Source organism: Colobus angolensis, unplaced genomic scaffold (assembly GCF_000951035.1).
Source record: "Colobus angolensis palliatus isolate OR3802 unplaced genomic scaffold, Cang.pa_1.0 Scaffold41, whole genome shotgun sequence".
Classification (NCBI taxonomy): Eukaryota; Metazoa; Chordata; class Mammalia; order Primates; family Cercopithecidae; genus Colobus; species Colobus angolensis.
The window spans coordinates 16,810,454-16,838,292 of NW_012117488.1; the positions used below are offsets into that span (position 1 = coordinate 16,810,454).

General features: G+C 39.0%; 1 protein-coding gene and 1 pseudogene across 1 annotated transcript in view; one reads left to right on the forward strand and one right to left on the reverse strand.

The window, feature by feature from the left end:
• Positions 1 to 27,839, forward strand: part of ITGB1 (integrin, beta 1 (fibronectin receptor, beta polypeptide, antigen CD29 includes MDF2, MSK12)) — a 57,823-nt gene that overhangs the window by 12,517 nt on the left and 17,467 nt on the right. Inside the window, exons 2-11 of the mRNA XM_011956190.1 lie at positions 10,330 to 10,396; positions 13,603 to 13,688; positions 16,149 to 16,371; positions 17,893 to 18,063; positions 20,324 to 20,562; positions 22,698 to 22,853; positions 23,689 to 23,784; positions 24,085 to 24,174; positions 25,812 to 25,952; positions 26,113 to 26,312. Coding sequence (XP_011811580.1) covers positions 10,330 to 10,396; positions 13,603 to 13,688; positions 16,149 to 16,371; positions 17,893 to 18,063; positions 20,324 to 20,562; positions 22,698 to 22,853; positions 23,689 to 23,784; positions 24,085 to 24,174; positions 25,812 to 25,952; positions 26,113 to 26,312 — 1,469 coding nt within the window. The remainder of the gene's footprint in view (positions 1 to 10,329; positions 10,397 to 13,602; positions 13,689 to 16,148; positions 16,372 to 17,892; positions 18,064 to 20,323; positions 20,563 to 22,697; positions 22,854 to 23,688; positions 23,785 to 24,084; positions 24,175 to 25,811; positions 25,953 to 26,112; positions 26,313 to 27,839) is intronic.
• On the reverse strand, positions 539 to 6,742 carry LOC105521865 (annotated as a pseudogene).

Here is a 27,839-nt window from a genome sequence, read left to right on the forward strand (position 1 = left end):
AATCTCTGATGGTTTTGCAGGTAACTGGATAAAACAGGCTAGATGATTTCAAAAGATTAATCTTAGGTTCTGACTCGTTTGGCACATCCTCAGTATCCAGAATAAAATCAGTAGAAATAAAAGTAATATAACTTTCAAAGAATTCATACATACTGGAAGTCTTAGGAAAAGCAGTTTTTTTGTTTGTTTGTTTGTTTTTTGAGACGGAGCCTCGCTCTGTTCACCCAGGCTGGAGTGTAGTGGCGCGATCTCGGCTCACTGCAAGCTCCGCCTCCTGGGTTCACGCCATTCTCCTGCCTCAGCCTCCTGAGTAGCTGGGACTACAGGCGCCCTCCACCGTGCCCGGCTCATTTTTTGTATTTTTAGTAGAGATGGGGTTTCACCGTGGTCTCCATCTCCTGACCTTGTGATCCGTCCGCCTCGGCCTCCCAAAGTGCTGGGATTACAGGCGTGAGCCACTGCGCCCGGCCAGGAAAAGCAGTTTTTAAATGCAAGGACTGGGAGGTTTGCTTATCTTACTAGTTACACGCATTTCTCCTCATGAAGTAATGGCAGCTTTCTGGCTTCTTTGTGGAACTTTAGTTTGTAGAAGAGCTTGGTAATATTCCAGGACTGGCTTTGTTTGCGCCTCATAAGCCTTTAGTCTTTTGATAACCATCTCCGCTTTATCATCCTCATGCTGAATGAGAGGATCCCCAGTCACATCATCAGTGTCCACGGTTTTGGGAAGGTTGAATTCAATGTTGTAGACTCGGCCACTGGCAGGATGAATCTAGTGAGCAGTAAGGCATTGTTTAATGACCTCAAAGGGCACATTCGGGCTAATCACTGTGTCTGAGAAGCTCTATCTAGGGCTTCTGCCTGTGGAAGTGCCCTTGGAAAACCTTCCAACAGCTAGCTATACTAGGTGAGATTTTTCAGCTCATATAGGGCCAGCCGAGTCATGACATCATCTGGGATGAATTTCCTTTGGTCAATGAAAGTGTTAGCCAACACATCAATTTCTGTGCCCCGCAGCATGCTGTGTCCTGGAGCAGGTCTCCATTGGAGAGGTGCTTCACAGTGTTTGGTGACATGTGACAACTAGTGCTGTTGCCTGAGCCCAGGGACCCGATGATCACGGCTGCTGCCACGTGGACGCCCCCTTACAGACCAAGGCCCACACCACCCCGCACAAGGGCTTTGGCCCAGCCTTCGAGTTTACCTGCTCTGTAGCCCAGGCCCAGCCGGCTGGCAGCAGTGCTAGTGAGTGGGGACTGTGGCTCCCAGGCCTTCCCTGAACTCTGGTCTAGCAGTTTTCTTGTCTCTCAACTTTAGTGGCCATTGGCCACTGTACTGGAAACCTCGTGTGTCTTTCATCCTCTTGGCTTCCGCTCTGATTCCAGCTGGTGCTGCTGGGAACAGTCTGTGGCTCACTCCTGGCTGACTGCATGCTGCCTCAGGTGCCTCTCTTTTGCTTAACCCTGTGACTCCTCTAACCGGCTTTGTTGTCTGTTCCTTGTCTGTTCCCTCTTGTCTGTCCCTGGGCACGTGCACTGTAGTTCTTAGAAGTATTAGGGGAGTTAATGCCCCTTGAGACGACCTTTTACCTGTGCAACTGGAGTTGATACATTTCCCTGTTGACTTTCATTGGACAGACTTTCTAAGTACTTCTCAAAAGTTTTCCACAAGATCAAGTCTCCAGGTACTCAGTATGTTAAAGATAGTATCTTTGTATTGGCTTTTTCTCTTTTTCTTGGTTCACCGTGTTCAAAGTGTCTCTCTCTTTTCCTGGGGTCACCTTCCAGTAAACTGCCTGCATGCCAGTTCTGGTCCCAGGCTCTGCTTTGGACAGAACCCTAGCTAAAACAGTGACCTAGTACTGTATTTTTAATACAGGCTTCCCCCCTCCCCACAAGACTGCCTGTCTCTGAAATTGTAAATTCTTAACTGTCTTAGGTTCCAGCTCTTTTCACTTCCTTGTTTCCATGGTCCCCTCTTCTCTCACCTCCCTGGTGTGATGTCTGGTCTTTTGACTGTTTCCTCTTATTTGTTAACTTTTTGTTAGCACTGCGCCTTCTTTGCTCCCCGCCCCCACCTTTCTTCTTGCACCTGCCCTGCAAACCAGGAAGTAAATTTAGTGATTCCAAATTGGAGTCTGAGGGACCATGGGAGGTATTCTCAGAGATTTGGGCATTTCTACAAGAATTGAAAACAAATTGTACTTTCATGTTAATAATAAACACTTAGTTTATCTGGTTGACCATCTTATAACCCAGTAATATAACTTCAGCATCTATGTTTGTACTTGGAAGTTAATTTTGGTTTCATAATGTATAAGAGCCATGAGCATGAGACATTTTATATCTATCTTTAAGTTGGATTATATACTTAAAGTAATTGAAAATTTAAATTGTCATTTGGATATCTATAGTAACACTTTTCTGTTTAGAGAAGTTCTGCACATTAAGTAATTCTGAGACATTCTTCTGAGTAATGTCAGAGAAAAATGTCACACAATTCAGTATAGTTGAGCAAATATATTTTTACTTTTTAAAATTTTTTGAGACAGGGTCTCACTCACATTACCCAGCCTGGAGTGCAGTGGTGTGATCATTGCTTACTGCAGCTTCTACTCTGGGACTCATGGCCCTCTCCCCTGGCCCCCACCCCCACCAAGTTTTGCTGTGTTGCCCAGGCTAATTTATTTTCTTATAGAGCCAGGATCTCTAGCTAGGCATGGTGGCTCATACCTGTAGTCCCAGTTACTTGGGAGGCTGAGGTGGGAGGATTGCCTGAGCCCAGGAGGTTGAGGCTGCAGTGAGATGTGATCATATCACACCACTGCATTGCAGCCGAGGCGACACAGCAAGATCCTGTCTCCAAAAAAAAAAAAAAAGAGAGAGAGAGACAAAGTCTCGCTCTGTAACCCAGGCTAGTCTTGAACTCCTGCCTCAGGCAGTCCTCTTACCTCAGTCCCTCAGAGTGCTGAGATTGCAGGCATGAGCCACCATGCCTAACAGCAGAGTTTTGAGCATAGACTTTGTGCCAAGTATTTCTAGTTGCGATAGCTATAAATAAGATACACCCAGGCCCTATTTTCTTGGAGCCTAGAATCCATCAGGGAAGACATGTTAGCAGATAGAAGTGAAATGAGTGTTACAAATCTGCCTGTATAAATTAGGGTGTCCAGTACCTGGTGGGTCTCACCATTGCAGGCTCTCACTGTAATGCTATTGCGTTTTCCTAATTTTCTGCAACCCCTAAGCCCTATCTCTTTTCCTAGGAGTTGTTCTTCTATTTCAGAAAAAAACAGCCATACATGAATGAACTCTGTTTGCTTTCTCACCTCCTGCTCTGCCTTAGAAGAAAGGCACCATGTCTCTGTTTAGGGTGATCCATCCCCTTGGGCTCCAGATGCCATCTCTCTTTCCTCCAAGGAGGCCTGGCTTCATCACTTACCTTTTCTCTTTCTTGTGTCTTCACCTCTTCAAGTTTGCCCCCAGCTCTCCTTTCTTTGTAAGTATTCTTTTCATCCCAATCGCATCCATGTTCATAAGTTCAGTTAGCACCTAGGTTATGACAACTCTCATGTCTGTGTCTCTGACTCGACTTACCTCCTGAGATCCATACTCATGTTCTAGCTTCCCAATAGGCATCTTCCCTAGATTTCACAGTAAACCTCATTTTCTCCCCTAACCCCATTCTCCCTCCTATATCTTCTTTATTTAATAGTGACGATTATTCTAAATTCCTTTCTTTACCCCATCCTTCCTTCCCAAGTAAACAGCAGATCCCTCATAGCTACCTTCTGATCATTGTTCGTCTTCTTGTTTGTTGCTGTTATCTGAATTTGGACATTTGTCACCTCTCACTTGAACCTTTGCAGTAAATTCTGTATTTGTCTTCCAACTCCTGTCTTGCCCCCTATCCTTTTCTCCACTGAGTTTCTGCCATATATATGTAGACGTGTTACTAGCCTGCCCAAATTTTTTCAATTCCCCTCCTATTTATAGAATGGAATCCAAACTCTTTTAGCATGGATGGTATTTGGCTCTCTGTAACGTAGCTCCTCCTGCCTGCTTGGTCTTCATTCCTGTTATTTCCAACTCATAATTTAAGTCTCAGAAATATTTCAAAATTCCTTTTGGCCTTTTTGATATTTTAAGATTTTAATATAATATTATTTATACTTACAATAGAAAATTATAATGAGAAAATAATCACTCATTCCACCAACAAGCTATAGCTACAAAAACATACATTTTTCTAGTCTTTTTTTCTATAAAGAGAGAAAAAGTGAGACAGTTCCAATTTGGGGTTGCAGGGAACTGCCCAAATGCATATGCTTAGAAATAAGATTAGGAAGGAGTTTCGCCTTGGGACTGCATGGCTTTGCGTGTGCAGACCTTTTGCCTGGAATATCTTCTCTCCACTTTTCTCCACACCCGTCTCCTGTGTGCCTTCAGGTCTAACTGAAACACTGCCATGTCCCTGACGCCTCTGAACTTGTCCAGGCAAATTTCAGTGTCCTCAGTGCACTGCGCCCCTGTTTATTACTGAAACCATCATACCGTAATAATTTGTATTTTTGTCCTTGAACTGAAAGTTCCTTGAAACAGTGACCCTTGTATTTCCTGATATGGCTCAAAACCTGACACAGCTGCCTGAAGAGGAACCTCCAGAAAGGCAGGGGGAAACCAGTAGAGTTCAAGGGAGTAGAGTATGTTAAAGCATGGTGAATAGCCTTACATGTTGCTTTGTGTAAATTCTTTGGTAGTAAACTGATACACTTCTTCAAGTGCATATTGTAGTGAGTCAAAAAATGTACGAATGAATGAATGATGAACGAATGAATGCAGAGAGTAAAGTAAGGCCTGGGAAGAGTTCTTTTGCAAGAGTAGTTTCACATATATGGTTGAGCATGGACATCAGTTATACAGTTATGTGCCACATAATGATGTTTTTGGTCAATGATGGACCACATACACGACAGTGGTCCTATAAGATTATGACAGAGCTGAAAAACACCTCTTGCCTAGTAATGTAGTGTCATAGTACAACACATTTCTCACGTTTGTGGTGATGCTGGTGTAAACAAATCAACTGTGCTGCCAGTCATATAAAAGTATAGCATTTAAATTACAGTGCATAATACTTGATAATAAACAACTGTGTTACTGCTTTATATATTTACTGCACTATATTTTTTTTTGTTGTTGTTGTTTTTTTTTTGAGATGGAGTCTAGCTCTGTCACCAGGCTGGAGTGCAGTGGCACAATCTTGGCTCACTGTAACGTCCGTCTCCTGGGTTCAAGCGATCCTCCTGCCTCAGCCTCCTGAGTAGCTGAGACTACAGGTGTGCGCCACCACACCCAGCTAATTTTTGTATTTTTTGTAGAGACGGGGTTTCACCACATTGGCCAGAATGGTCTCGATATCTTGACCTTGTGATCTGCCCATCTTGGCCTCCCAAAGTGCTGGGATTACAGGCATGAGCCGCCACCACCAGCCTGTTGTTATTTGAGAGAGTATTTCTCCTTATAAAAAAAAGGTTAAAACAGCCTCAGGCAGGTCCAGGTCCTTCAGGAAGTGGTCCCGAAGAAGGAGATCTTTTAGTAGATGACAGCTCCATGTGTCATTGGAGACAGGGTATGTAGGTGCAGGACAGCGACATTGATGATCCTGACCCAGGCTGCTGTGCAGGCCTATGCTAATGTATGTTTGTGTCCATAGTACCGTGTGTGTTTGTGTTCACAGTACCGTGTATGGTAATGTCAGTGATACCCTGGTCAGTGAGTGTTCTGTGCAGTGTACTTACTTGCCCCACTCACTCACTTACCCACCCAGCCACCCACCCAGAGCAGCTTCCAGTCCTGCAAGCTGTATTAATGGTAATAGTGGTGTATCAATTTTAAAATCTTTTGTACCATACTTTTGCTGTAGTTTTTCTGTGTCTGAGTGTGGATACACACATGCTTACTGCAGCATTCTAGTTGGCTGCAGTATTCAGGACAGTTGCGTGCTGGACAGGTGTGTAGCCCAGGGGCAATAGGCTGCACCGTAGAGCCTGGTCGTGTAGGAGGCCACACCATCTCGGTTTGTGTAAGTGCGCTCTGATGGTTGCACAAAGATGAAATTTCCTTCGCATTTCTCAGAGCTCTTTCTTCGTTAAGTGACACGTGAAGGTACTGGCTTGAGGAGAGGGAAGGTAGGTAGGAAATGGAGACCAGTGTAGACAACTGTTTCTAGGTCTTTGACCGTGAAGAGGAGACAAGCATTAGAATTAGGACAGCATCTGAAAGGCATCTTTCCCTGTTATCCCCTCATACTCTGTTTTATATGGAATGCCATTGGGAGGAAACCCCTTTGGATCCTTTTCTCAGCATAAGAATCACCTGGAGTCCAGGCCCCATGCTCAGAGATTGTGGATTTTAGGCCTAGGGTGGGCATCCAGGTAAACCCAATGCAGTTGTTCCCTAGGCCCACTTAGAAAAGTGCTGTCCTGGGGGCTTTGTGGCATAGGACTTGGGTGCCTGTTCCTTCCCCTTCCACGCACATGTGCAGGGGACACCCACTACCGGTAGAAGGGAAGACGAGCAGCGTTGAGAGACCAGCAGCGTTGAGAGCGAGGCTCCCTGGCCCTCTGCCTCTCCTTTCCTGTCCAGGTCTCTGTGGCTGGCCTCCCTCAGGCCACTTCTAACTGTGATCTCCTCTCTACCTCCTGGTCCTGTAGGTCTTCTGGGTTCTTAATCGGCCTCATCCTCTAGCCTTTCCCTTTCCTTGAGAGAAAGTCTGGCCTTTTACAGACATCACTAGCCAATGGCAGTGCCTCTCTATTTCTTGCCAGTGCCCAGCCAGTCTCAGGATCGTTGACATCTGTCCTTAAACTGTTTTCAGCTGCTGGCCTTGTTCTTTCAGCTGTTCTTTAACACTGAAGCCTTGTTTTGCCTGCTTCTGGGTTTGGAGCTCTTCTGGAGGTATGAGGGTTTCAGATCGTTGATTTTTGCCTTGTCAAGGTTTATAGAAGGAAAAGGACAGTGACATTTAAAGTAGTGTGGCTTTGAATATTAGGAATCATTTTCTGTTACCTAATAACTTCATCTTAGTGGTGATTGTCTGAATTGTATGATATGTTGACAGATTTCTCAAAGCAGTCTCTAGCGATCATTAAACAGCCTGAGTTATATCCTGAAGAAACATGTATCTGTCCATATATGGAACAAATAGTTGTTCCATTCCCTTTGTATGGAAACTGCCTGCGTGCTTCATTCATCACAGTAATGCATTTCCTCAGGAACTTTTAATGTTCCAGGTGTCTGTTGTCATAGCTTTGGAATCATTGATAACATTATTTGACTTGCTTATAATTATAGTCTCATGGATTTATTACACATTAAACCTTTTAGGCAGGCCTTGGAAAATGAATTTGGTAGGCATTTCACACTATTGTGACACTCAGATTTTGGTGGTCTCTTGGATACAGTCACAAGTAAACGTAAGCAAAACTGCATGCTCAGGCATAACAACCTGCTGGGCTCAGCACAATTGCAGAAGTGGATGACTTTTCACGTTACTCTTAACTCTTTTCTCTCGGGTGCTCAGAGCACAACTTAAAGCATTCTGTCTGAGCTAGGGGAATAGCATCCTGGAATATAAGCCCTTGAAGATGGAGGTCTGTAAAATAAATATTCAGTGTTAACTTGGAATTCAGTGAATTTTTTTTCATATTAAAGGAAATTTATGAAGAGAAAGAACTACACAGTTAAACTGTGCTACAGTTGTTTTCGTTTAAGAAAGTAGAAAGAAGTTTAAAAAACAAACGACCCTCATTTTTTTAATATTGTGCATGTAACTCTTTATCTTCAGATTATATGAAACTATTAGTGTTTTTTTTAATATTCCTCGCATCTTTTTTTCTTCTGCCTTGAGAAAGTCAGGTTCTTCTCATCTTATTGTGTACTTTACATCCAAAATTATTTTGTAACTCTTTTTTTTTTGAGACAGAGTCTTGCTCTTTCGCCAAGCTAGAGTACAGTGGCGCGATCTCAGCTCACTGCAACCTCTGCCTCCTGGGTCCAAGCGATTCTCCTGCCTCAGCCTCCCGAGAAGCTGGGATTACAGGAGTGTGCCACCATGCCCAGCTAATTTTTGCATGTTTAATAGAGACGGGGTTTCACTATGTTGGCCAGGATGGACCTCGTGATCCACCCGCCTTGGCCTCCTAAAGTGCTGGGATTACAGACATGAGCCACTGCACCTGGCCCTCTATAACTCTATTTTTTTTTTGAGGCGGAGTCTCGCTCTGTCGACCGGACTGGAGTGCAGTGGCCTGATCTCAGCTCACTGCAAGCTCCGCCTCCCGGGTTTATGCCATTCTCCTGCCTCAGCCTCCCGAGTAGCTGGGACTACAGGCGCCCGCCACCTCGCCCGGCTAGTTTTTGTATTTTTAGTAGAGACGGGGTTTCACCGTGTTAGCCAGGATGGTCTTGATCTCCTGACCTCGTGATCCGCCCGTCTCGGCCTCCCAAAGTGCTGGGATTACAGGCTTGAGCCACCGCGCCCGGCCTATAACTCTAAATGTTGCTGCATTTTATTATTGTAATGACTAATAGTCCATAAACTTGATGCAGTTAGATTTTCCTGTTATTGGATATAGGATATTTACATTTTTGCTCTTGTGAATATACTGGAGTACTATACTGAATGTGTGTGTATGTGTGTATCACCTTTTATGTATTTAATTATTTCCTGGGGGTAAATTCTGAGTAACTGCATTATTAGAGGGTAGAAATTTTTTTATGGTTTTTGACATAAATTGTCAAATTATTTCCCAAAAAGTTGTATCAGTTCACAGAGCTAGCAGTTGGTTTCTCGCAGCCATCTGCTATAGGTTTGTTGAGTTAAAAAACTTTCCATGTTTGCTAGTTCATCTTATGTTGCTTTAATGTTTCAATAATGATTAAACCTAAACTTTTTTTTGTATAAATTTGCCTTTTTGAGTAGTTCTTCTTGTGAAGGGACCGAAGCTTATATATAATTATTAGAGTGGCTACTAGTCCAAGAGCAGTAAGTAGTTAAGGGATCAAGTGAGCACAGTGGCCATAGCCGTCTTTGAGCAATCAAAGATATAGATTCATATCATCGTGAAAGCTTTGATTCCGAGAAAATAGTTTTATACACACACACACAGACACACACACACACACACCCCTAATGGTAGGAGATTGGGGTAGTTGTATTTAATATATAGAATATTACCTAATTTTTTTGTTAGAGGTTCTAGAAGACGAGACTTTTTCAGTTTGTCTTATGCCGTCCTTTTTTCGATGGGGGAGAGGTGGGGGTTCTGGACACTCTAGGAAGTTAAAACTGAATATTTTACTAATTGCATGAATAGAAGTTGATTTTCTCTTCTTTTCTTTTCTGTCTTTCTTTTTCTTTCTCTTTCTCTTTTTCTTTTTCTTTTTTTTTTTTTTGAGATGGAGTCCTGCTCTCACCCAGGCTGGAGTGCAGTGGCACGATATTGGCTCACTGAAACCTTTGTCTCCCAGGTTCAAGTGATTCTCCTGCCTCAGCCTCCCGAGTAGCTGGGACTGCAGGCACCCACGACCAGGCCTGGCTAATTTTTAGTAGAGCGGGGGTTTCTCCATGTTGGCCGGGTTGGTCTCAAACTCCTGACCTCAGGTGATCTGCCTGCCTCAGCCTCCCAAAGTGCCAGGATTCCAGGTGTGAGCCACCACTCCTGGCAGAAGTTGATTTTCTTAAAAAAGAGAGATAGTAGGAAAACAAGCGCAAAAATCTATTTGGAGCCTTATACAGGATGTTGGCCTTAGCCTGAGGAGAAATAAAAACTGGTGAAGCACATTGTTAGCAGGGGGATGACCTGATCAGGTTTTTGAAAACGAATGTTCAGCATTGAGGTAACTGAGGCATCTGGATATGGCGATCTGGGCCCCTGGGAGTTGCAGGAGATAAAGGAGATAGAGATTCCGTGAACTGAGTACTGTTGGTAGCTTTTATGGTGTTGAGGGATACCTAACACTGATTTTTTTTTTTTGAGCCCTGTTAATTAAATGTTAAAATATATTCAGTTTGCTTTAGAGAAAGGCACGAATGGATTCTGGGGCTCTGGTATGGGAGCTATTTTCGCAGTGTAGGTGCAAGGTGAGGGAACCAGCTAGGGAGGGGAGATGGGCAAGGGTATGTGGAGAGGGGCTGGAGTGAAATGGTTTGAGAGACACCATGTTTATAAAAGCAATAGAAGGTACAGTGGGAGAATACTTTCTATTTAATGCATTTTTCATTTTATTTCTTTCTAATTAATACAAGGCACATTTTACATTTCAGATGAATTTACAACTGATTTTCTGGATTGGACTGATCAGTTCAATTTGCTGTGTGTTTGGTCAAACAGGTAAAAACAAAAAGTTTTCTTAGTTGTCCTTTCATTTCCGTATCTTGTATTGCTCTTTGACCAGTTAGGTTCATGTGAGAACCTAAGTCATAATCATGCTGCTCCTTCTGGAAGCCCTGCAGTTATCCCTCTCACTCAGAGAAAGGTCAAGATCCTTCATGGTCAGGCTCCCCTCACCCCTGCCACCCGGGATGATGGGAAGCAGGTTGGCTGGTGAAGTTCTAAAATGATAGGGATTGGACACACTGCAGGAAGATCTTCTGAGAACACGAGAGTGTGTAAGTGAACAGAAGGCAAAGGCAAGTAGTATATTTAGAAGCAAATGAAGTAGATGTGTAGAATGGAGGATTATGAACTATCCATTATTATCTACAAAGACTTTCTAGAAGACATTCTCACTCTTTGATAAAGAAGTCCTGCAAAATGTTGGCATCATCTAGGAGAGCAGTGAAAATAAAGCTGAAAATGTATTTAACACTTTTATAAAGATGTGGCTCCACATCTGGAATAATGGATATCCAGTTCTGTCCTCTAAATCTTGAAAAACTACACTGCATAGAGCAGTTTGGTATCAGGATTGGAAGGTAGTAAAAATGAAGCAGGAGACCGTAAAAGTATCGATACATTTAAATCACTTAAAATCAACAGCAGCAAAAAAATTCTATGTCAGAACGCTGTAAACAAGATGAGAAACTAAACAAAGGTTCAACTTCATTAATGTGTGTAGAAATCCAGTAAAAACTGAGGAACATAAAAAAATTTGCAAAAGACATAACAAAATTATAAAAGACATGGTTAGTAAAAATATGAAACAATGTAAAACCTGAAATTGGTAGGCTTGACCACTGAATTGATTTCTATTTTACACTTATTAAATGAGCAACAGTTTTTTAATATTAAAGCACTTTGTTTTCTTGGGAATGTGATAAAATGGTATTTGTACACTGCCGTTTTGTGGGAGCTTATGTTAGTAGTGTTGCCCTATAGTATCCATGGGGAATTGGTTCTAGGACCTCCTTCAGATAACAAAATCCACAAATGCTCATTGACCCTGATATAAAATGGCATGATATTTGCATATAACCTACACATATCCTCCTGTATACTTTAAATCTTCTCTAGATTACCTATAATACCTAATATAATGTAAATACTATCTAAATAGCTTTTATACTGTATTGTTTAGGGAATAATGACATGAAGAAAAGTCTGTACATGTTCAGTACAGACACTTTTTTTCCTCCAAACATTTTTGATCTGTGGTTGCTTGAATCCACTGATTTGGAAACCACAGATACAGAGGGTCAACTGCATATTACTTTTGGGTAGAAATTAAGTGTGTATAGAGAATTTTAGAAGTGTTAATATACTTTTCAACTTAGTAGTTATTCTTTTGGGATTTATGAAAAGGAAATAGATGGGTACTAAGGTTTATAGATAAGACTGGTCATCAGCATGTGTATATGTGTGTAGTACAGTATGTGTATATGTGTACTTGGGGTATTTATGTGTTCATGTGAGCAAGCATGTGTGAACTGTGCACACATACAATCTAAATTTATCCAGCATTAAATAGAGACACTCATATTGAAATATTACATAATCATTAAAAGCTTTTTAATTCTTTTTAAAAAGAATTTGTAATAAGAATAAAGCACTTAGGATAAGGTATAAAAACAGTATACAAAACTGTACAACTGTATATATAAAGTGTATCCTCTGTTTCATGTAAATAATACATCTATTAATATATATATATATATATGCTTGCTTCCCCTTGCTATTTATCTGCATAGGAAAAAGACTGGAAAGAAATAGGCAAAAATGTTAGCAACAGTCCTCTCTTAGTTAACAGATTCAGTAAGTTTTAGTTTTTTCTTTATGCTGTTATGTGTTTTCCAGATTTTCTGTAAGAAGCATATGCAGGGTTTATAATCAGAAAAGATACGTTGGAGACAGTCTGTATTAGTGCTTCCCATGTAGAAGGCATACTCGTCCTTAGGTGGATGCAAAGAAACCTAAAACATACTTTGAACATAGGGCCTGAGAAATTCTGGGATTATGGATTAGATGAATATGGACTTTTCAGTTATTGGACATACTGAAAGCAAAGGGAAAGCCGTGAAGATTCTTGTGGGTATGGTAGTATGAGTTAAATAAAGAAATAATACTTTACCCAGTTGTAAGAAAACTCATTTATGACAATCAAGAATGATAAATTCTTGAATTATGCCTTTGAAAAAAAGAATGTTGTCTTCGATATAGAAGACAAGGAAGATAACTGATGTTTCTCTGTGGCTTTCAGTGTCAAGGTGATCAAAAATCATGGTCTTAAATTTCACATTGTTCTCACTGGTTTGTGGGAGCTAAAAATTAAAACAATTGAACTCATGAAGATAGTAGAAGGATGGTTACCAGAGGCTGGGGAAGGGTAGTAAGAGTTTGGGGAAGTCTGGAGTGTTACTGGTTACAATAAAATAGAAAGAATGGCCGGGCGCGGTGGCTCAAGCCTGTAATCCCAGCACTTTGGGAGGCCGAGACGGGCGGATCACGAGGTCAGGAGATCGAGACTATCCTGGCTAACGCGGTGAAACCCCATCTCTACTTAAAAACTACAAAAAAAAAATTAGCCAGGCGAGGTGGCGGGCGCCTGTAGTCCCAGCTACTCGGGAGGCTGAGGCAGGAGAATGGCGTAAACCCGGGAGGCGGAGCTTGCAGTGAGCTGAGACCCGGCCACAGCACTCCAGCCTGGGCGGCAAAGACTCCGTCTCAAAAAAAAAAAAAAAAAAATAGAAAGAATGAGTGACCTAGTATTTGGTAGCACAACAGGGTGACTGTAGTCAATAATAATATAGTTGTATATTTTAAAGTAACTAAGAGTATAATTGGATTCTTTGTAACACAAAGGATAAAGCCCTGAGAGGATGAACACCCCATTTACCATTATATGACTGTTATGCATTGTATGCCTGTATCAAAATATCTCATGTACCCCATACATGTATACACCTACTATTTACCCACAAAAATTAAAAATTAAATTTAAAAAATCCTGCAGTCTTTGGGGAAGGTCTAGTTTAGATGGTAACTACGTCATAGTATTTATATTTAACATATATATTGCATTGTCATTGTGATTGTGATTTTTCATTATTTTCTCTCTGACACTTTACATAACATGTTCTGTTCTTTCTTCTTTCTGACAGATGAAAATAGATGTTTAAAAGCAAATGCCAAATCATGTGGAGAGTGTATACAAGCAGGGCCAAATTGTGGGTGGTGCACAAATTCAGTAAGTAAGGTTGCTCAAGTCCTTTCCATTTCTTCTCTGGTCATTTAGTGTGACTCAGTGCTGTATCCTTGGGAAGCACATTTTAATTTTTGTGTAAATCAATACTTATTGAATAACCTAATGGTCTGGAGCTATGTGGTTCAACACAGCAGCCATTAGGCATATGTGGCTATTGAGCACTTTCATACAGATTAGAATTGCTCTGAGTTTCAAAGATATACACGATTTCAAAGACTTAGTATTAAATAAATAATAATGGTGAAATGATAATTTTTGTATATTTAAAAATAATGTTATACTTGTTAAAATTAATGTTCTCTTTTTCTTTTTTTAGTGTGGCTACTAAACAGTTTTGAAATACATATATTTATAGCTCATCTTTGTGGCACGTATTGTATTTTTACTGGAGAACCTTCAAAAAAATCCTAGTCATTTAGTTTGACTGTTTTAGATTTCCCCTCTTTTGGTGGGGAGGTATGAATTAACCTTCCTAATTATATTTGAGTTAAAACTACTAGAATTGATCTGCATCCTAATATAAGCTCATTGAGGTCAATTAGGGTTTGGATTTTATTCACTTTTGTCATCTCTGTGCTTTTGCTAATACGGTACCTTCCACAAAGCCTACTAAACGTTCAATGAGTCAATGAATGAATGAATGAATAAATCAAAAGAGGTGGTAAGGAGAATCATTTTGAGGTTGTATAATTTATTCACAGAATAAATAACTAATATCAGAAGGTCAAGGGGTTATTGATTGTGTTTTCATGCAGGCATTTGGGTCCAAATTTCAAGTGCCTGTATTTGTACGCCTAAGTGGTCAAGTGTCAGATATGTCGTATAGTTTGACCACATGAAAGAAAAAATGAGAGGTTTTGTTGGTTTTTTTTTTCAAAAATTTTCTAATGGTACTTTCAAAAAGTGGTAAGCTGGGATTACATTGGCAACAGTGGAGGAAATAAGGAGTGTTGTGAGTTTGTCTCAGGCAAGGCTTATGTAACTGAAGCTCTCGGTTTTCATATCTGAAAATGAGGCTGATCATGTCCGCTTTATGTATTGTTACAATAATTAGAATTGATGAACTTAAAGCGGTTTCACTTAAAAAGTTCTAAATAAGTGGTAGCTGCTATTATTGTTAACATATCCGTTTTATGGGGACTATAGTTTATCTGTAGTTGAGGATTATCTTGGCTTTTGAACTTTGGAGCATAATTCTTAAAATTTTAAAGACTTTCTGAATATATTCAGTGAAATTTTATTTGGGTATCATGATTGTAAAGTTTCCTGGATTGATTAGTATTTAGAAATGTGTAATTCACTAGGATCTTGCACTTTGGTAGGTAGTAGTTTAGGTTTAATAAATGAAAGTAGTGCAGCTTTGAATTATCTGATTTTGGTAGTCCCCTCCAGTTGTTGATTACATAAATACTCTCATTAGTGTGATGTTTCTCTTAAAAATCCTTGTAAAAACCATTATGTGTTCTTTAAATTTAAATATCTTCACTTACTATTACTTTATACAGCACCGTTAAATTGATGTTTGATAAATAAATACCACATATAATGTCACTGATCCCCCTCCCCATTTTCACATTTCTTGAAACACCTCTATTCACAGTCTTTATATAGATCTTTAACAGCAGTGTTTTTGAATTCACTAAGGTACTTTTCAGTTATCTGATTAAATTTTTATTTGTGTCTAAGTTGTTTGAGGTATAGCACATTTAAAATCTTTGTCATTACTAGAAATTTTACTGCTGCAAATATCCATTCACCTGCCATTAGGACCTTTTTTTCCTTTTTTGAAATTTACCTGGCATTAGGACCTTTACCCTTGTCATATACTTACTATTTTGCTTTTAAAAAAATTTTAAAAAATGTGTTTACAGTAATAGCTAATACTTGAAGTTTTTTCAAATCTGTGGGAATACTTACTTAATCTGTGCTAAATTTCGTGTTCTCCTTTTAAAAAATGTCATAATTAATTGAGATGATTTTAAGCTCATCTGTTTTCCCTAAACATTGGGTCGTTCAGCATATTGTGGTGGGGAGAGTGCCATATGAGAGGCTTTGTAAGGACTTTTCAAAGGGAAATTTTGGAGAAATGATCTGATATTTGGGTGTATGTATACATTATTAGTAGCCATTAACCATGCTCAATTAGTGGTTTCACTAAAGAAATTGCTTTTGATTAGATACTCTGAATTACAAGATAGAGCATTTACTACGTACACTTGGATCAGTTCTGGGAAAGGTATTACTTTCTTGGAAATGATTGTTTTTTAACAAGAACCCTTACCACAGTTTGGATGAAGGGAGCATTTTGTTGAAAAGCCAGAATTGAGGTACAGTAGATGTGATTTGATGTTTTGCAACTCAATTGCTTATTTGCAATCATTGTGTAAAAAGGTTTGACCATTACACTTTTCATTTATTACCTGTATTTTATATGTCATTTAGACATTTTTACAGGAAGGAATGCCCACTTCTGCACGATGTGATGATTTAGAAGCCTTAAAAAAGAAGGGTTGCCCTCCAGATGACATAGAAAATCCCAGAGGCTCCAAAGATATAAAGAAAAATAAAAATGTAACCAACCGTAGCAAAGGCACAGCAGAGAAGCTCAAGCCAGAGGATATTACTCAGATCCAACCACAGCAGTTGGTTTTGCGATTAAGATCAGGTATGGAATATGGAAGCCCAACTCTGTGAATACCTGTGTGTTTACTTGAGGCATTTGACACCAGCTTTATGCAAACTCTGACCGTTTTCTGTTGAAGGCTCGTTTTTACGTGTGGACTGGCACTCAAAAATGTGGAATTGGTTAAATTTTAGAAAATTTTTGCACATGCAACAATTGTAAAACATATATACTTGGAATAATATTAAATGTTGCCTGATGTTCAAAGTAAATTTTGTTAAAGATTCAGAAAATATTAATTAGCTTTAGTGAGTTTTAAAAATGAAAGTGTTCATCCTCTGGTCTAATTATATAATATATTATAAAAGCAACAATTTAACCTGTTCTTTTTTCCTTTGTATTTGTTTAGTATTATTAAACGGTGAAGGTTTTTGTAATTATGTCTGTCAGTCCCACATCTAAACATGAAGGAAAAGACAAGCCCTCTTTCTCCCTTTTCTGGTTTCCAGCCTTCTTGTCAGGAGAATGGTAGAGTGGCCCTGTCCCCTGACTTCCCTCCTGGCATCCTTCCTCCCCTCCCGGCGCCCTTCCTCAACCAGGTCAGCCCTCTCCTCCTCGTCTTGCTCTAGCAAAGCTCCACCATCGCATTCAGCCTGCAGACCCAGGGGACCCTTGTCAGGGCTTTTTTTTTTAAACCCTTCTGTACCAAGTAACACTTTGTACTTTTTGAAATGCTCTCCCCTTGATCAGTGATACTACTCCTCGGTTTTTCCTTGTGTCTCTTACCTTTGCCTTCCAGGCCTCTTTTTGTGTCTTTTTTCTTCCTCCCTTTTTGTAGTCCACCTGAATGTCAGTTTTCCTCTCATGGCTTTAAAACCCAACACAGACTTTTTTCTTGAGCTCCAAACCCATTTCTCCAACTGCCTATTAGAAATTTTTATAGGGAAAACTACAAGTTAAAATTTTAATTACATTTTCATCCAAACCTTCTTTCTCCTGTATTTCCTAAGTAAATTACATTAACATCTCTTGCATCTCTCTCTTCTCCTCCTTCATCATCTCTCTCTGGGTTTGTTTTGTAGATTAGCTAGTCTCTTTGCCTCAGTAATTTATTTTTAAAGCTTTCTGCCAGGTTTTCTAAAGTAAAACTTGGATCGTGTTACTCACTTGCAGAGAGTGGCATCCCATTACACACAGAATGGAGTTCACAATTGCAGTGTCTAAAAAGTTGTACCCTATCACGTGTTCTGCCTTGCTCTCCCCAGACTAATTTATGGTGTTTTATTTGTTTTCTTCTCTTATAAACTGACTTTTTGTCTGTTTTGTCCACTGTGGATTGGGAATGTCTTTTTTTATCTTTGCATCCTGAAGGCCTGGTGTTTTAAGTATTTGTTGAATGAAATTGAATTCATACCCATTGAGTTACTTATGGAATTCCAAGGTTTTTGTAAAAATTATGACAGCATGTTTTATTTTATTGTGTTTACCATGTACATCACATTTATTTGGTTTTTCTCGTTTGCCAACAGGCAAGTTTCATTTTCTGATCTCTTGTCTAATTAGGGGAGCCACAGACATTTACATTAAAATTCAAGAGAGCTGAAGACTATCCCATTGACCTCTACTACCTTATGGACTTGTCTTACTCAATGAAAGACGATTTGGAGAATGTAAAAAGTCTTGGAACAGATCTGATGAATGAAATGAGGAGGATTACTTCTGACTTCAGAATTGGTAGGAATGTTAGAAACATCGATCATTTTCATTATAAAGTCTTGGCAATTCTCAAATGTTGTTTTATATTTTCTTCCTTTGTTGCTCACTACATACTTGTGAGATAAACAGGCCAGTTTTGTAGCCTTTTCTGAGTGGAAATTGATATTCCAGTCACACGTTTAATAATCTTTTCTGCCACCTTGTTCCTCTGTCACTGGATGCTACTGTTTAACACAGATTGTACCTCATAGATAATGACTTGCATGCTTGTTTTCACACTAACTTGATCATTTATCTTATGACTTATTTATTTTTATTTTTATTTTTATTTTAAGAGTTTCGTTCTTGTTGCCTAGGCTGGAGTGCAATGGTGTGATCTCGGCTCACTGCAATCTCCGCCTCCCGGGTTCAAGTGATTCTCCTGCCGCAGCCTCCGGAGTAGCTGGGATTATAGGCGTCTGCCACCACGCCCAGCTAATTTTTTGTTACTTTAGTAGAGATGGGGTTTCACCATGTTGGCCAGGCTGGTCTCGAACTCCTGACCTCAGGTAATCCACCTGCCTTGGCCTCCCAGAGTTTTGGGATTACAGGCGAGAGCTCCCACACCTGGCCCTTAGGACTTATTTTATAAACATGTATTGAGTACCCAGATTTTATCTAATTACTAGGTAGTATGGCTGCACCTGCCTGTACAGCCTGATCTCACCTTAGACCTGAATTTTTCATATGGTGATGATCTGTTTTCCAAACCTTATTTTTCCCATTTCATGCGTCCCCAGCTTAACCTTTTTTTTGCCTGCTTCTCTCCACTCCTGTTGCTGCAGAGGTTTAGCAACAGAATATTAGAAAGATTTGACAATCATGAGGCCTAAGAGCTGCCTTTCAAAAATTACCCCTATTTTAGTGGAAACTTTAAAAAAGAGCACTTGCTTAAAATGTTCTTTTATTCAGTAAGCATAATTCAAGGACCATGGCATTAGGCAGCTCCTACCAAATTAGTCTTTTTTAAAATGGCCAGAATTCTAGAATATTTATTCATTTGTTCAGCATGCCCTTATTGAGAGCTGGTGTGCCAAGAAAATGAATGAGTTATTTTTAAAGTAGGGAGGCAAAATAAAAAGATTGACTTAGGTCCATTTGACTTAGTCCATTTGCACTGCTTTAAGAAAATACTATAAACTGAGTGGCTTATGAACAACAGAAATTTATTTCTCACAGCTCTGGAGGTGAGAAGTCCAAGATCAAGGCAGATTGAGCATCTGGTGAGGGCCTTCTTCTGGGTTCATAGATGATACCTTCTTGCCATGTACTCACATAGCAGCAGGGGACAGCAGCTGTCTGGGGTTTCTTTGATGAGGTCACTGTAGGAGTCTATTCTTACGTTGCTATAAAGAATTATCTGAGACTGGGTAATTTATAAAGAAAAGATATTTAATTGGTTTACAGTCCTGCAGGCTCTACAGGAAGCATGGCGCTAGCATCAGCAAGGCCTCTGGGGAGGCCTCAGCAAGCTTCCTATCATGGCAGAAGGCAAAGTGGGGAGCAGGCTTCTCACATGGTGGGAGCAGGAACAAGAGGTGGGGGGAGGTGCCACACAGTTTTAAATACCAGATTTCATGAGAACTCACTCACTATGTCACTCACTATGTCTGACCATGGCTTGGTCAGAATAGCACCAAGCCATGAGGGATTGATCTGCCCCCTTGATCCAATTACCTCCCACCAGGCCACACCTTCAACATTGGGGATCACATTTCAACATGAGACTTGGATGGGGACAAATACCCAGACTGTGTCAGTCACTAATCCCATTCATGAGGGCTGTGCCTGAATGGACAGACATTCAGTCCGTAGTAACCAATATGTGGTAACATAGATGAATTTTTTTTTTATTTTTTTTTATTTTTTTTTGAGACGGAGTCTCGCTCTGTCGCCCAGGCTGGAGTGCAGTGGCCGGATCTCAGCTCACTGCAAGCTCCGCCTCCTGGGTTCACACCATTCTCCTGCCTCAGCCTCCCGAGTAGGTGGGACTACAGGCGCCCGCCACCTCGCCCGGCTAGTTTTTTGTATTTTTTAGTAGAGACAGGGTTTCACCGTGTTAGCCAGGATGATCTTGATCTCCTGACCTCGTGATCCGCCCGTCTCGGCCTCCCAAAGTGCTGGGATTACAGGCTTGAGCCACCACGCCCGGCCAGATGAATTTTTTAAAGAATGCAAATCTCTGTCTTTCCATCTATCCATCCATTCATTCATTTATGTACCATTTTTTTCTTTACAGGATTTGGTTCATTTGTGGAAAAGACTGTGATGCCTTACATTAGCACAACACCAGCTAAGCTCAGGAACCCTTGTACGAGTGAACAGAACTGCACCAGCCCATTTAGCTACAAAAATGTGCTCAGTCTTACTAATAAAGGAGAAGTATTTAATGAACTTGTTGGAAAACAGCGCATATCTGGAAATTTGGATTCTCCAGAAGGTGGCTTCGATGCCATCATGCAAGTTGCAGTTTGTGGAGTAAGCACATTCATTTCCTATAAGGGAATATTGTTTCTGTTATGTGTGTGAATTTTAAGTGTGATTTTACTATGTTAATAGAAAAATTGACCTTAATTTTCATACATTTGATTATCTTAAGTAATTTAAGTAAACCCTTAAATTGCCTGTATACAAGTTCCTTTATAAAAGCATATTTAATCTGTATGCAAACCAGGCAGTTAGTTTATTCATGCAGGCTTTTAAAAGCCAGAATGCTAACCTTTTCAAACAGTGGGGCAACCTCTCTGTACTGTAGCTGGTGGTCTGGATTTTAGAAAAGCCCTTGTGTCTTGACTTTCTGGTTTTGTACCAGAGATAGAATTGATGTTATTATCTGAGGCATCACCAGGAACCTTGAAATTGCTCAAAGGGAGAGTGTCTTGTATCATTTTCCTTTGGTCAGTTTTCTTCTCACTGTCTTTGAAAGACACATCTTTCACACCTTTTGAATTAGTTATTCAAAAAGAAATAACTTTCTAAGCTCTAGTTTTTAAGCTATATGAATAGATGTATTTTGAGAAGTGGTATAATATTTGTAATTTTAATTGTAAGATTTTTAGTAGCAAGCCCATCCATATTGGATCAGTAATTGGCATTTTATGATCCATGTAGCAGCAGCGTATTTTGAGATGACACTTTAATGGTGTGGCTGAGGCTGAAACTAGAAAACATTGTAAGGTCAAGTTTGTCCTGTGTACCTACTCTTGTCTCACTTTTGTTCCATCCAGTGCCCCTATTCTCTAGATGAGCTTCTTTGATTTTAGAGGCCTCTTAATGGTTATTTTTCAGTCAATTTTTGCTAAGGTGCTAATTGATGCCCAAAATAATAAGTGAAGGAATATGGATAGTAATACAAATTTTTCTATCACCACTGATGCTGGGCAATTTACTTAGTCTCTCCAGGGCTGTTTTCTTTTCTTTAAGAAGAGATGATAATAGTTATCTACCTCATAGGGCTCTTGTGAAGTTAAAATGCATCAATCTCTAAAAGTACCAGTGAGCATTCAGCAAATACCAATTCCTATATTGTTGTTACTTTAGAGTTTTCACTAGAGTGTTTGCAATTTAAGGTTAGTCCCTGCTATTATAGGCGAAGCAGGTAGCATTCCAGGTAGTGCCTAGCCTTACACCTCTTTTCTTGTTGGCCAGTGATGTATGAACCTGTTAGCAGCTCGTTGTGGAGAGAGCATTCTCTGGGCTGCCTCTAACTAGGCCTTAACCTGTGGGATTAAACGAGCCATAGCACCCTTGGTTGTGGCTATTTTTCTGTGTTGGTCATGCTGATCCACTCCTCTAGATGCAAAATGATTCATCACTCCGTTTTTGAAAGATTGCCAGTATTAATAAATGTGGTTACCACCTTAAAGGATTTTACAGTCTTATGAAGATCTAAACAGACGTATTAAATAAATTAACTAAAGCAAGTAAATTCCTGTAGTCATAAGATTTTATAATTATAAATTACCATAGTGACAAAAGGATTTTACAGTTACTTTAGATTCTTTATTGGAAAGGTCAAAAATAAAGTAAATGAGCAGATAAACAGTACTGATTGAGGAGTTAGAATGGGTGAAATTATCCTTAAACAAGATAATTATTTCTGTTATAAAAAAAAGGGAAGCCTCATATGGTGGGCTGATAAAGAAGGTGTATGGCATAAAATATAGAACAGAGATGGGTGGATCGGGACGAGACAGCAGCAGTGGGGGTAAAGTAAGAATAGGCTGAGACACTTTCATTTATTCAGCAAATGCTCATTGAGCACTTACTGCTTGCCAAGCAGTGTGCTGGCTTGCTGGCTGCTGGAGATACGATGATAAGCAGAACCAAACCAAACCAAACAACAAAAACAACAAAAAAACCCAGTTTTTAAAAAGAACTGAGAGATTGAGAGAGATGGATGGTCAGGCAAGATATGGTTGTACATGGGATGGAAGAGCTTCATTCACTGGGCTTTGTGCATTTCTCAGCAAGATAATTAGCATTGTATAAAGAGAAGACACAGAAAAAACATAATTAGGTTAAAATACAATGGTGGCCTGTATGAAAATTAAAGGATTTTTGTTGAATTACTGTGAATAGTGTTTTAAAATTGAAATCCTTTTCTTTTCAAGTCACTGATTGGCTGGAGGAATGTCACGCGGCTGCTGGTGTTTTCCACAGATGCCGGGTTTCACTTTGCTGGAGATGGGAAACTTGGCGGCATTGTCTTACCAAATGATGGACAGTGTCACCTGGAAAACAATATGTACACAATGAGTCATTATTATGTAAGTGCTTAGTTCCTTACATAGCAAATGTGTTTATGTTGGATTTTAATGTTCAATACTAAGAGTTTGTGGGTGACTGGCTTGGGGTTTCTCAGGGTTTGAGGTTTTGCTATTTTGGTAAGTAGGGGTCCTGATTGAAAGTGCAGGAAAGCTAGTGTTGCTATTTGTGAAGATGCGGCTTTGTATTTGCTTCCTTCTGCTCAGACAAGGGCCTCACTGGGGTGGGAAAGGGATGCCCAGATGCCACTTTCACTCTTTACCTCAACTCCCTGCCCACAGCATTTGGTAGCACAGTCAGTACTATTTCTAAATAAGTAATTTAGTCTCATACTCTTTGTCTTATATGATTTTTAAAAGCAATCACTGCCTTTATTGAAAAGAAATATTGGCAAAAGCATTCAGGTTCTAGAAGAAATCCAAATGGGAAATCTTGGTCTTTTTCTTAAGTTGTAGATAATAGAATATTTAATTACTGACTTTTCTTTAATTTAATTATCCCTATATTTAATATACGTAGATAATCTTACTATTTAAAACCTTTTGAAGATGGAATTTTTTGTTCATACATGAAAGTAAAGAGAAGAGGATTAGCAATTCATGTATACACACTACTCATTTCAGCAGTTTATATTTGATACTATTATTTGAAAGCAGTCTTGTAATCTACTTAAATGTATGCAAGCAGATGTACTCTAGCTATATATAAATTACATATGTAATCTAGTTAAAGCAGTCTTGTAATCGAGTTATGTATAATCTTGCATGTATGACTAGATTGAAAAATTAGATTATAAGGGTGTATTTACATACTAAAATATATTCCTTGATTTCTTAGGATTATCCTTCTATTGCTCACCTTGTCCAGAAACTGAGTGAAAATAATATTCAGACAATTTTTGCAGTTACTGAAGAATTTCAGCCCGTTTACAAGGTAAATATGTGAGATAAAAAGAACAAAATTCTAAATATTTTTGGTTGAGTTGTTAGAGGCAAATCATGTCTGAATTGAAATGTGGGAAAATGCTACCAGATAGGCAAACCAAATTTTACAAAAGGGGTTTATATTAATTTTTAATTACATATTATAAAACTGGTTTCTAGGTTTGACTCCTAAAGTTAGTTAGGATGAGACATATGGGAACTGGCATTTAAAGATAAAAGTTGCTCAGTAGATGCTAATTGGTTGAATGAATAGTAGATGTATTTTACGTGTTTTATCTTTTAATTGCAGGAACTGAAAAACTTGATCCCTAAGTCAGCAGTAGGAACATTATCTGCAAATTCTAGCAATGTAATTCAGTTGATCATTGATGCATACAATGTGAGTACATCTTAAATAAGATCAGTTTTGGACAATACCCTGTTGAGAATACTTTGTTCAAAGAAAGTAAAACTTCCTTCATACACAGTTTAGCGAGCCCAAAGTACTCCAAAAATCTTAACTCTTAAAGGTGTGTGGGGAGTGTTTCCAAATAACTGTTTGTTTATCATTGAGGAATAGATCTCCTTATTAGAAAGCAATTGTAAAGCATAACTTACATTTAAACTTACAGGATTTCTCCAATCTTTTTCTTCCCCAAAATATCCTTTATAGAGTCATCTATTCTATCAGAACTTTCTGATAGAAAAGTTGTTTTTTTTCCCCATATATTCAGAGGATATAGGTTTCTATTCAGGAGGTACACACACGCTCATATATACATATACCATAAAATATATAAAAATGTAAATATATGTGATTTGCCTATTTCAAAAAGATTTATAGTGTTGTTTTCCCCTCACAGAGGGGAGGAAGTTGAATTGAAATTAAAGAGGAATTGGCTTCTCCTTTGTGAGCATAATTCAGTGTACTTCAGTAACACTGAGTTAGCCTTAATTAGTGATCATTTAAATAATCTGAAAGCAATTGTAATATTATGGTAACCCTTGTGTGCCTCGTGCACCGCTTTCAGCCGCCATCCCCCTAACCCTTGGCAGCTTGAATTTTAGACATTTTTTACCTCGTGTCATGGGGGTACCATAATGCTTTGGAAAGGCCTGACTCAGAGGGGTTTTTACAAAGGTTGTTAAGGTTTTACTGGTTCCACAGCTTTTCCATTCTTCCCTGTCTTAGATAATTTTCCTAACTCCTGTTCTTTCAGGGGTGTGAACAAGAGATAGCTTACCATTTTACCCTTCTCCATTTGTCCTGAATAGTCTCATATGTTAAACAAGCACTGGTTTGAATCCTTCTTGGGGGATTTTGGTTTTTTTTTGTTTTGTTTTTTTTGGCTGGGCTACAATGGTTCCTTAAGCAAATTTGTTCCTAGACTGCATAGTTGATTGTTTGTTTACCCTAGTCCGTAGTCGTAGTTAGCTGGAGAGGTAGAACTGCAGAAATACCATTTTGCCAGTGGGGAAGACAACATTTATTTCACTTTTTTTTGTGTGTGTGTAGATGGAGTCTCACTCCTGTCTCACCCTCCCAAGTAGTTGGGATTACAGGTGCATGCTGCCATGCTCGCTTATTTTTTTTTTTTTTTTGTATTTTGGCAGAGATGGGGTTTTTACTGTGTTGGCCAGGCTGGTCTCCAACTCCTGAGCTCAGGCAGTCCACCTACCTCCGCCTCCCAAAGTGCAGATTATAGGCATGAGTTACCACGCCCCGCCTGTTGCACATTCCTAAGACTTCTCCTGATCAGCAGTGGCCCTCCACACTGTGTGATCCTGAGTATTTTAACTCAGCGGTTAAAACATGAATACTCTTTTCAGTTGTGTATTTTATTTTACAGATTGGATCCTTATTAATTAAAACCTATTTCTCTGGCCTCTATGTTTTCTAGTTACTCAGTTGGATTTGGCTTGTAAATATTTTATTGAAATATATTTTTTTTCTGAATAGTTTATTTATCCATTGGTTTTATGCATTCAAGTAGATCCTGTTCGACTTTTCCTGTGTATAATTAGGCATTCTTTTAGTCCCTTTCCTCAGAAGTCATTTTGGAAAACGGCAAATTGTCAGAAGGAGTAACAATAAGTTACAAATCTTACTGCAAGAACGGGGTGAATGGAACAGGGGAAAATGGAAGAAAATGTTCCAATATTTCCATTGGAGATGAGGTATGTTGTATAAAGCATTTTCTGTAGAAAACATTGGTTATTTATAAGCAAAGTTAGTTTGTACTTTGAGAAACATTAAAATAAGTGAGCAACTTTTTGAAATATTTTTTAGTAGATTTAAATTGCTTAGTTGGTTGTTAATCTTTTTTTTCCCTTCAAGGTTCAATTTGAAATTAGCATAACTTCAAATAAGTGTCCAAAAAAGGATTCTGACAGCTTTAAAATTAGGCCTCTGGGCTTTACGGAGGAAGTAGAGGTTATTCTTCAGTACATCTGTGAATGTGAATGCCAAAGCGAAGGCATCCCTGAAAGTCCCAAGTGTCATGAAGGAAATGGGACGTTTGAGTGTGGCGCGTGCAGGTAAGCTGGCATTGTCAGACAGTGACAGAGCTACATTGGTTTAGAGAGTATAGGCAGGTCATATTTTGGGACATCCAGAGAATATCTCTATTTGGAGCAAATATTTTTTCCAACCACGGTTGCTTACCACAAGATCAGTTAGATGATCTTGTGTGTGATATTTATACAAAGTTCCTTCCTGCCTTTTTTCTTAAAGTGATTACTCTTTAAAATAAAATATTTTATAGCCATGAAAGAAGTATATTCAACAAATTGTTAAGGTAGTGTTTCTCTCATGTGAGAGCAATCTGAATTTTTTAGAACAAAATAAGCTTATGTAAACATATGTTTATAGAAAAATAAAAACATCAAACCGGTGATGGTGATTTCGTTGGGGAAATGGAATTATGAAGCAATAGAAGATGTTTGTCTTGTACTACATGTACTTCTGCATTGTTGGAATAATTTTTAAAAAATAAATATGTGTTGTAAAATAAAGAAAATGGTATTTTCAGTATGTAGTATCTGATACTAAGAAAACTAACAAAATTACTTCAGATTTTATTTTCACACTGTGGTTACTTTTTGTAATTGAAAATTAAAAACTGAGTATACTTTGAATACAGCTTTCTCCGTAAAAGAATAGGAAGAGGGGAGAGTGTTTAATCCAGTGTCAGCCCCGAATGAGCAGGCTTAGAATGCTGTTGACCATGAAAGAAATACATGGCTGTAGCTCACTATCAGTTTTAAATTGTCTGTGCTAAGTAATAATTTAAATGTTAGAATTTTTTTATCTTCCATGTTGTACATATCCTGTTTTAATCATGCAGGCCCATTTTTAGTAAAATGTCATTTAACCAAAAAAATTATCTTGAAAATACTTTGCCTTTCTTTCCTTTATATTTTTACCAGATACAGAATCAGTGCAGTCAGTGTCTGTGAGCATTATGTGTTCTAAAAATACACAGGGAACCTGAAAAGTCTGCACCTGTAGGATAAATTTGTTTTTAAATAGTATACTAGTTATATTTTTAAGTGGTATGCACAGTATGTTTTTCTTCAACTTCCATACACTTTTTTGCATATGTGTATTCTATTTTTTTAGGCTAACAGGCCATTTCTTTAAATTTAGACAGTTCACCTGGAATAGTAAATGTAATAGCATATACTATTTGAAAATATAACTAATGTACTCTTTAAAATTAAGTTTCTTCTGCTTTTCCACATGTGTCATTCACTATTTATTGCTAGATTACATTTTCATCTTGACCAAAATGGTTACTTTCCTGAGTAAATTCTTTTCCTAGACTCTTGCACATATTCCGTATGAACTTGAGTTCATACAGAACTGAAATGTACATGTGCGCCTGTGTATATTTGTCCATGCTTGCACATGTGTGTACACTTTACTACATGTCTGTGACATGTGGCATGGACACTCCCACCTAATAGATTGGTAGCTTGAAGAGATTTTTTATAGTTTTATTTCCTTTCCCAGTTTTTCTCTTGTAAATTATTTTTCCCTCCAAGATTCTTCTTCTTCTTCTT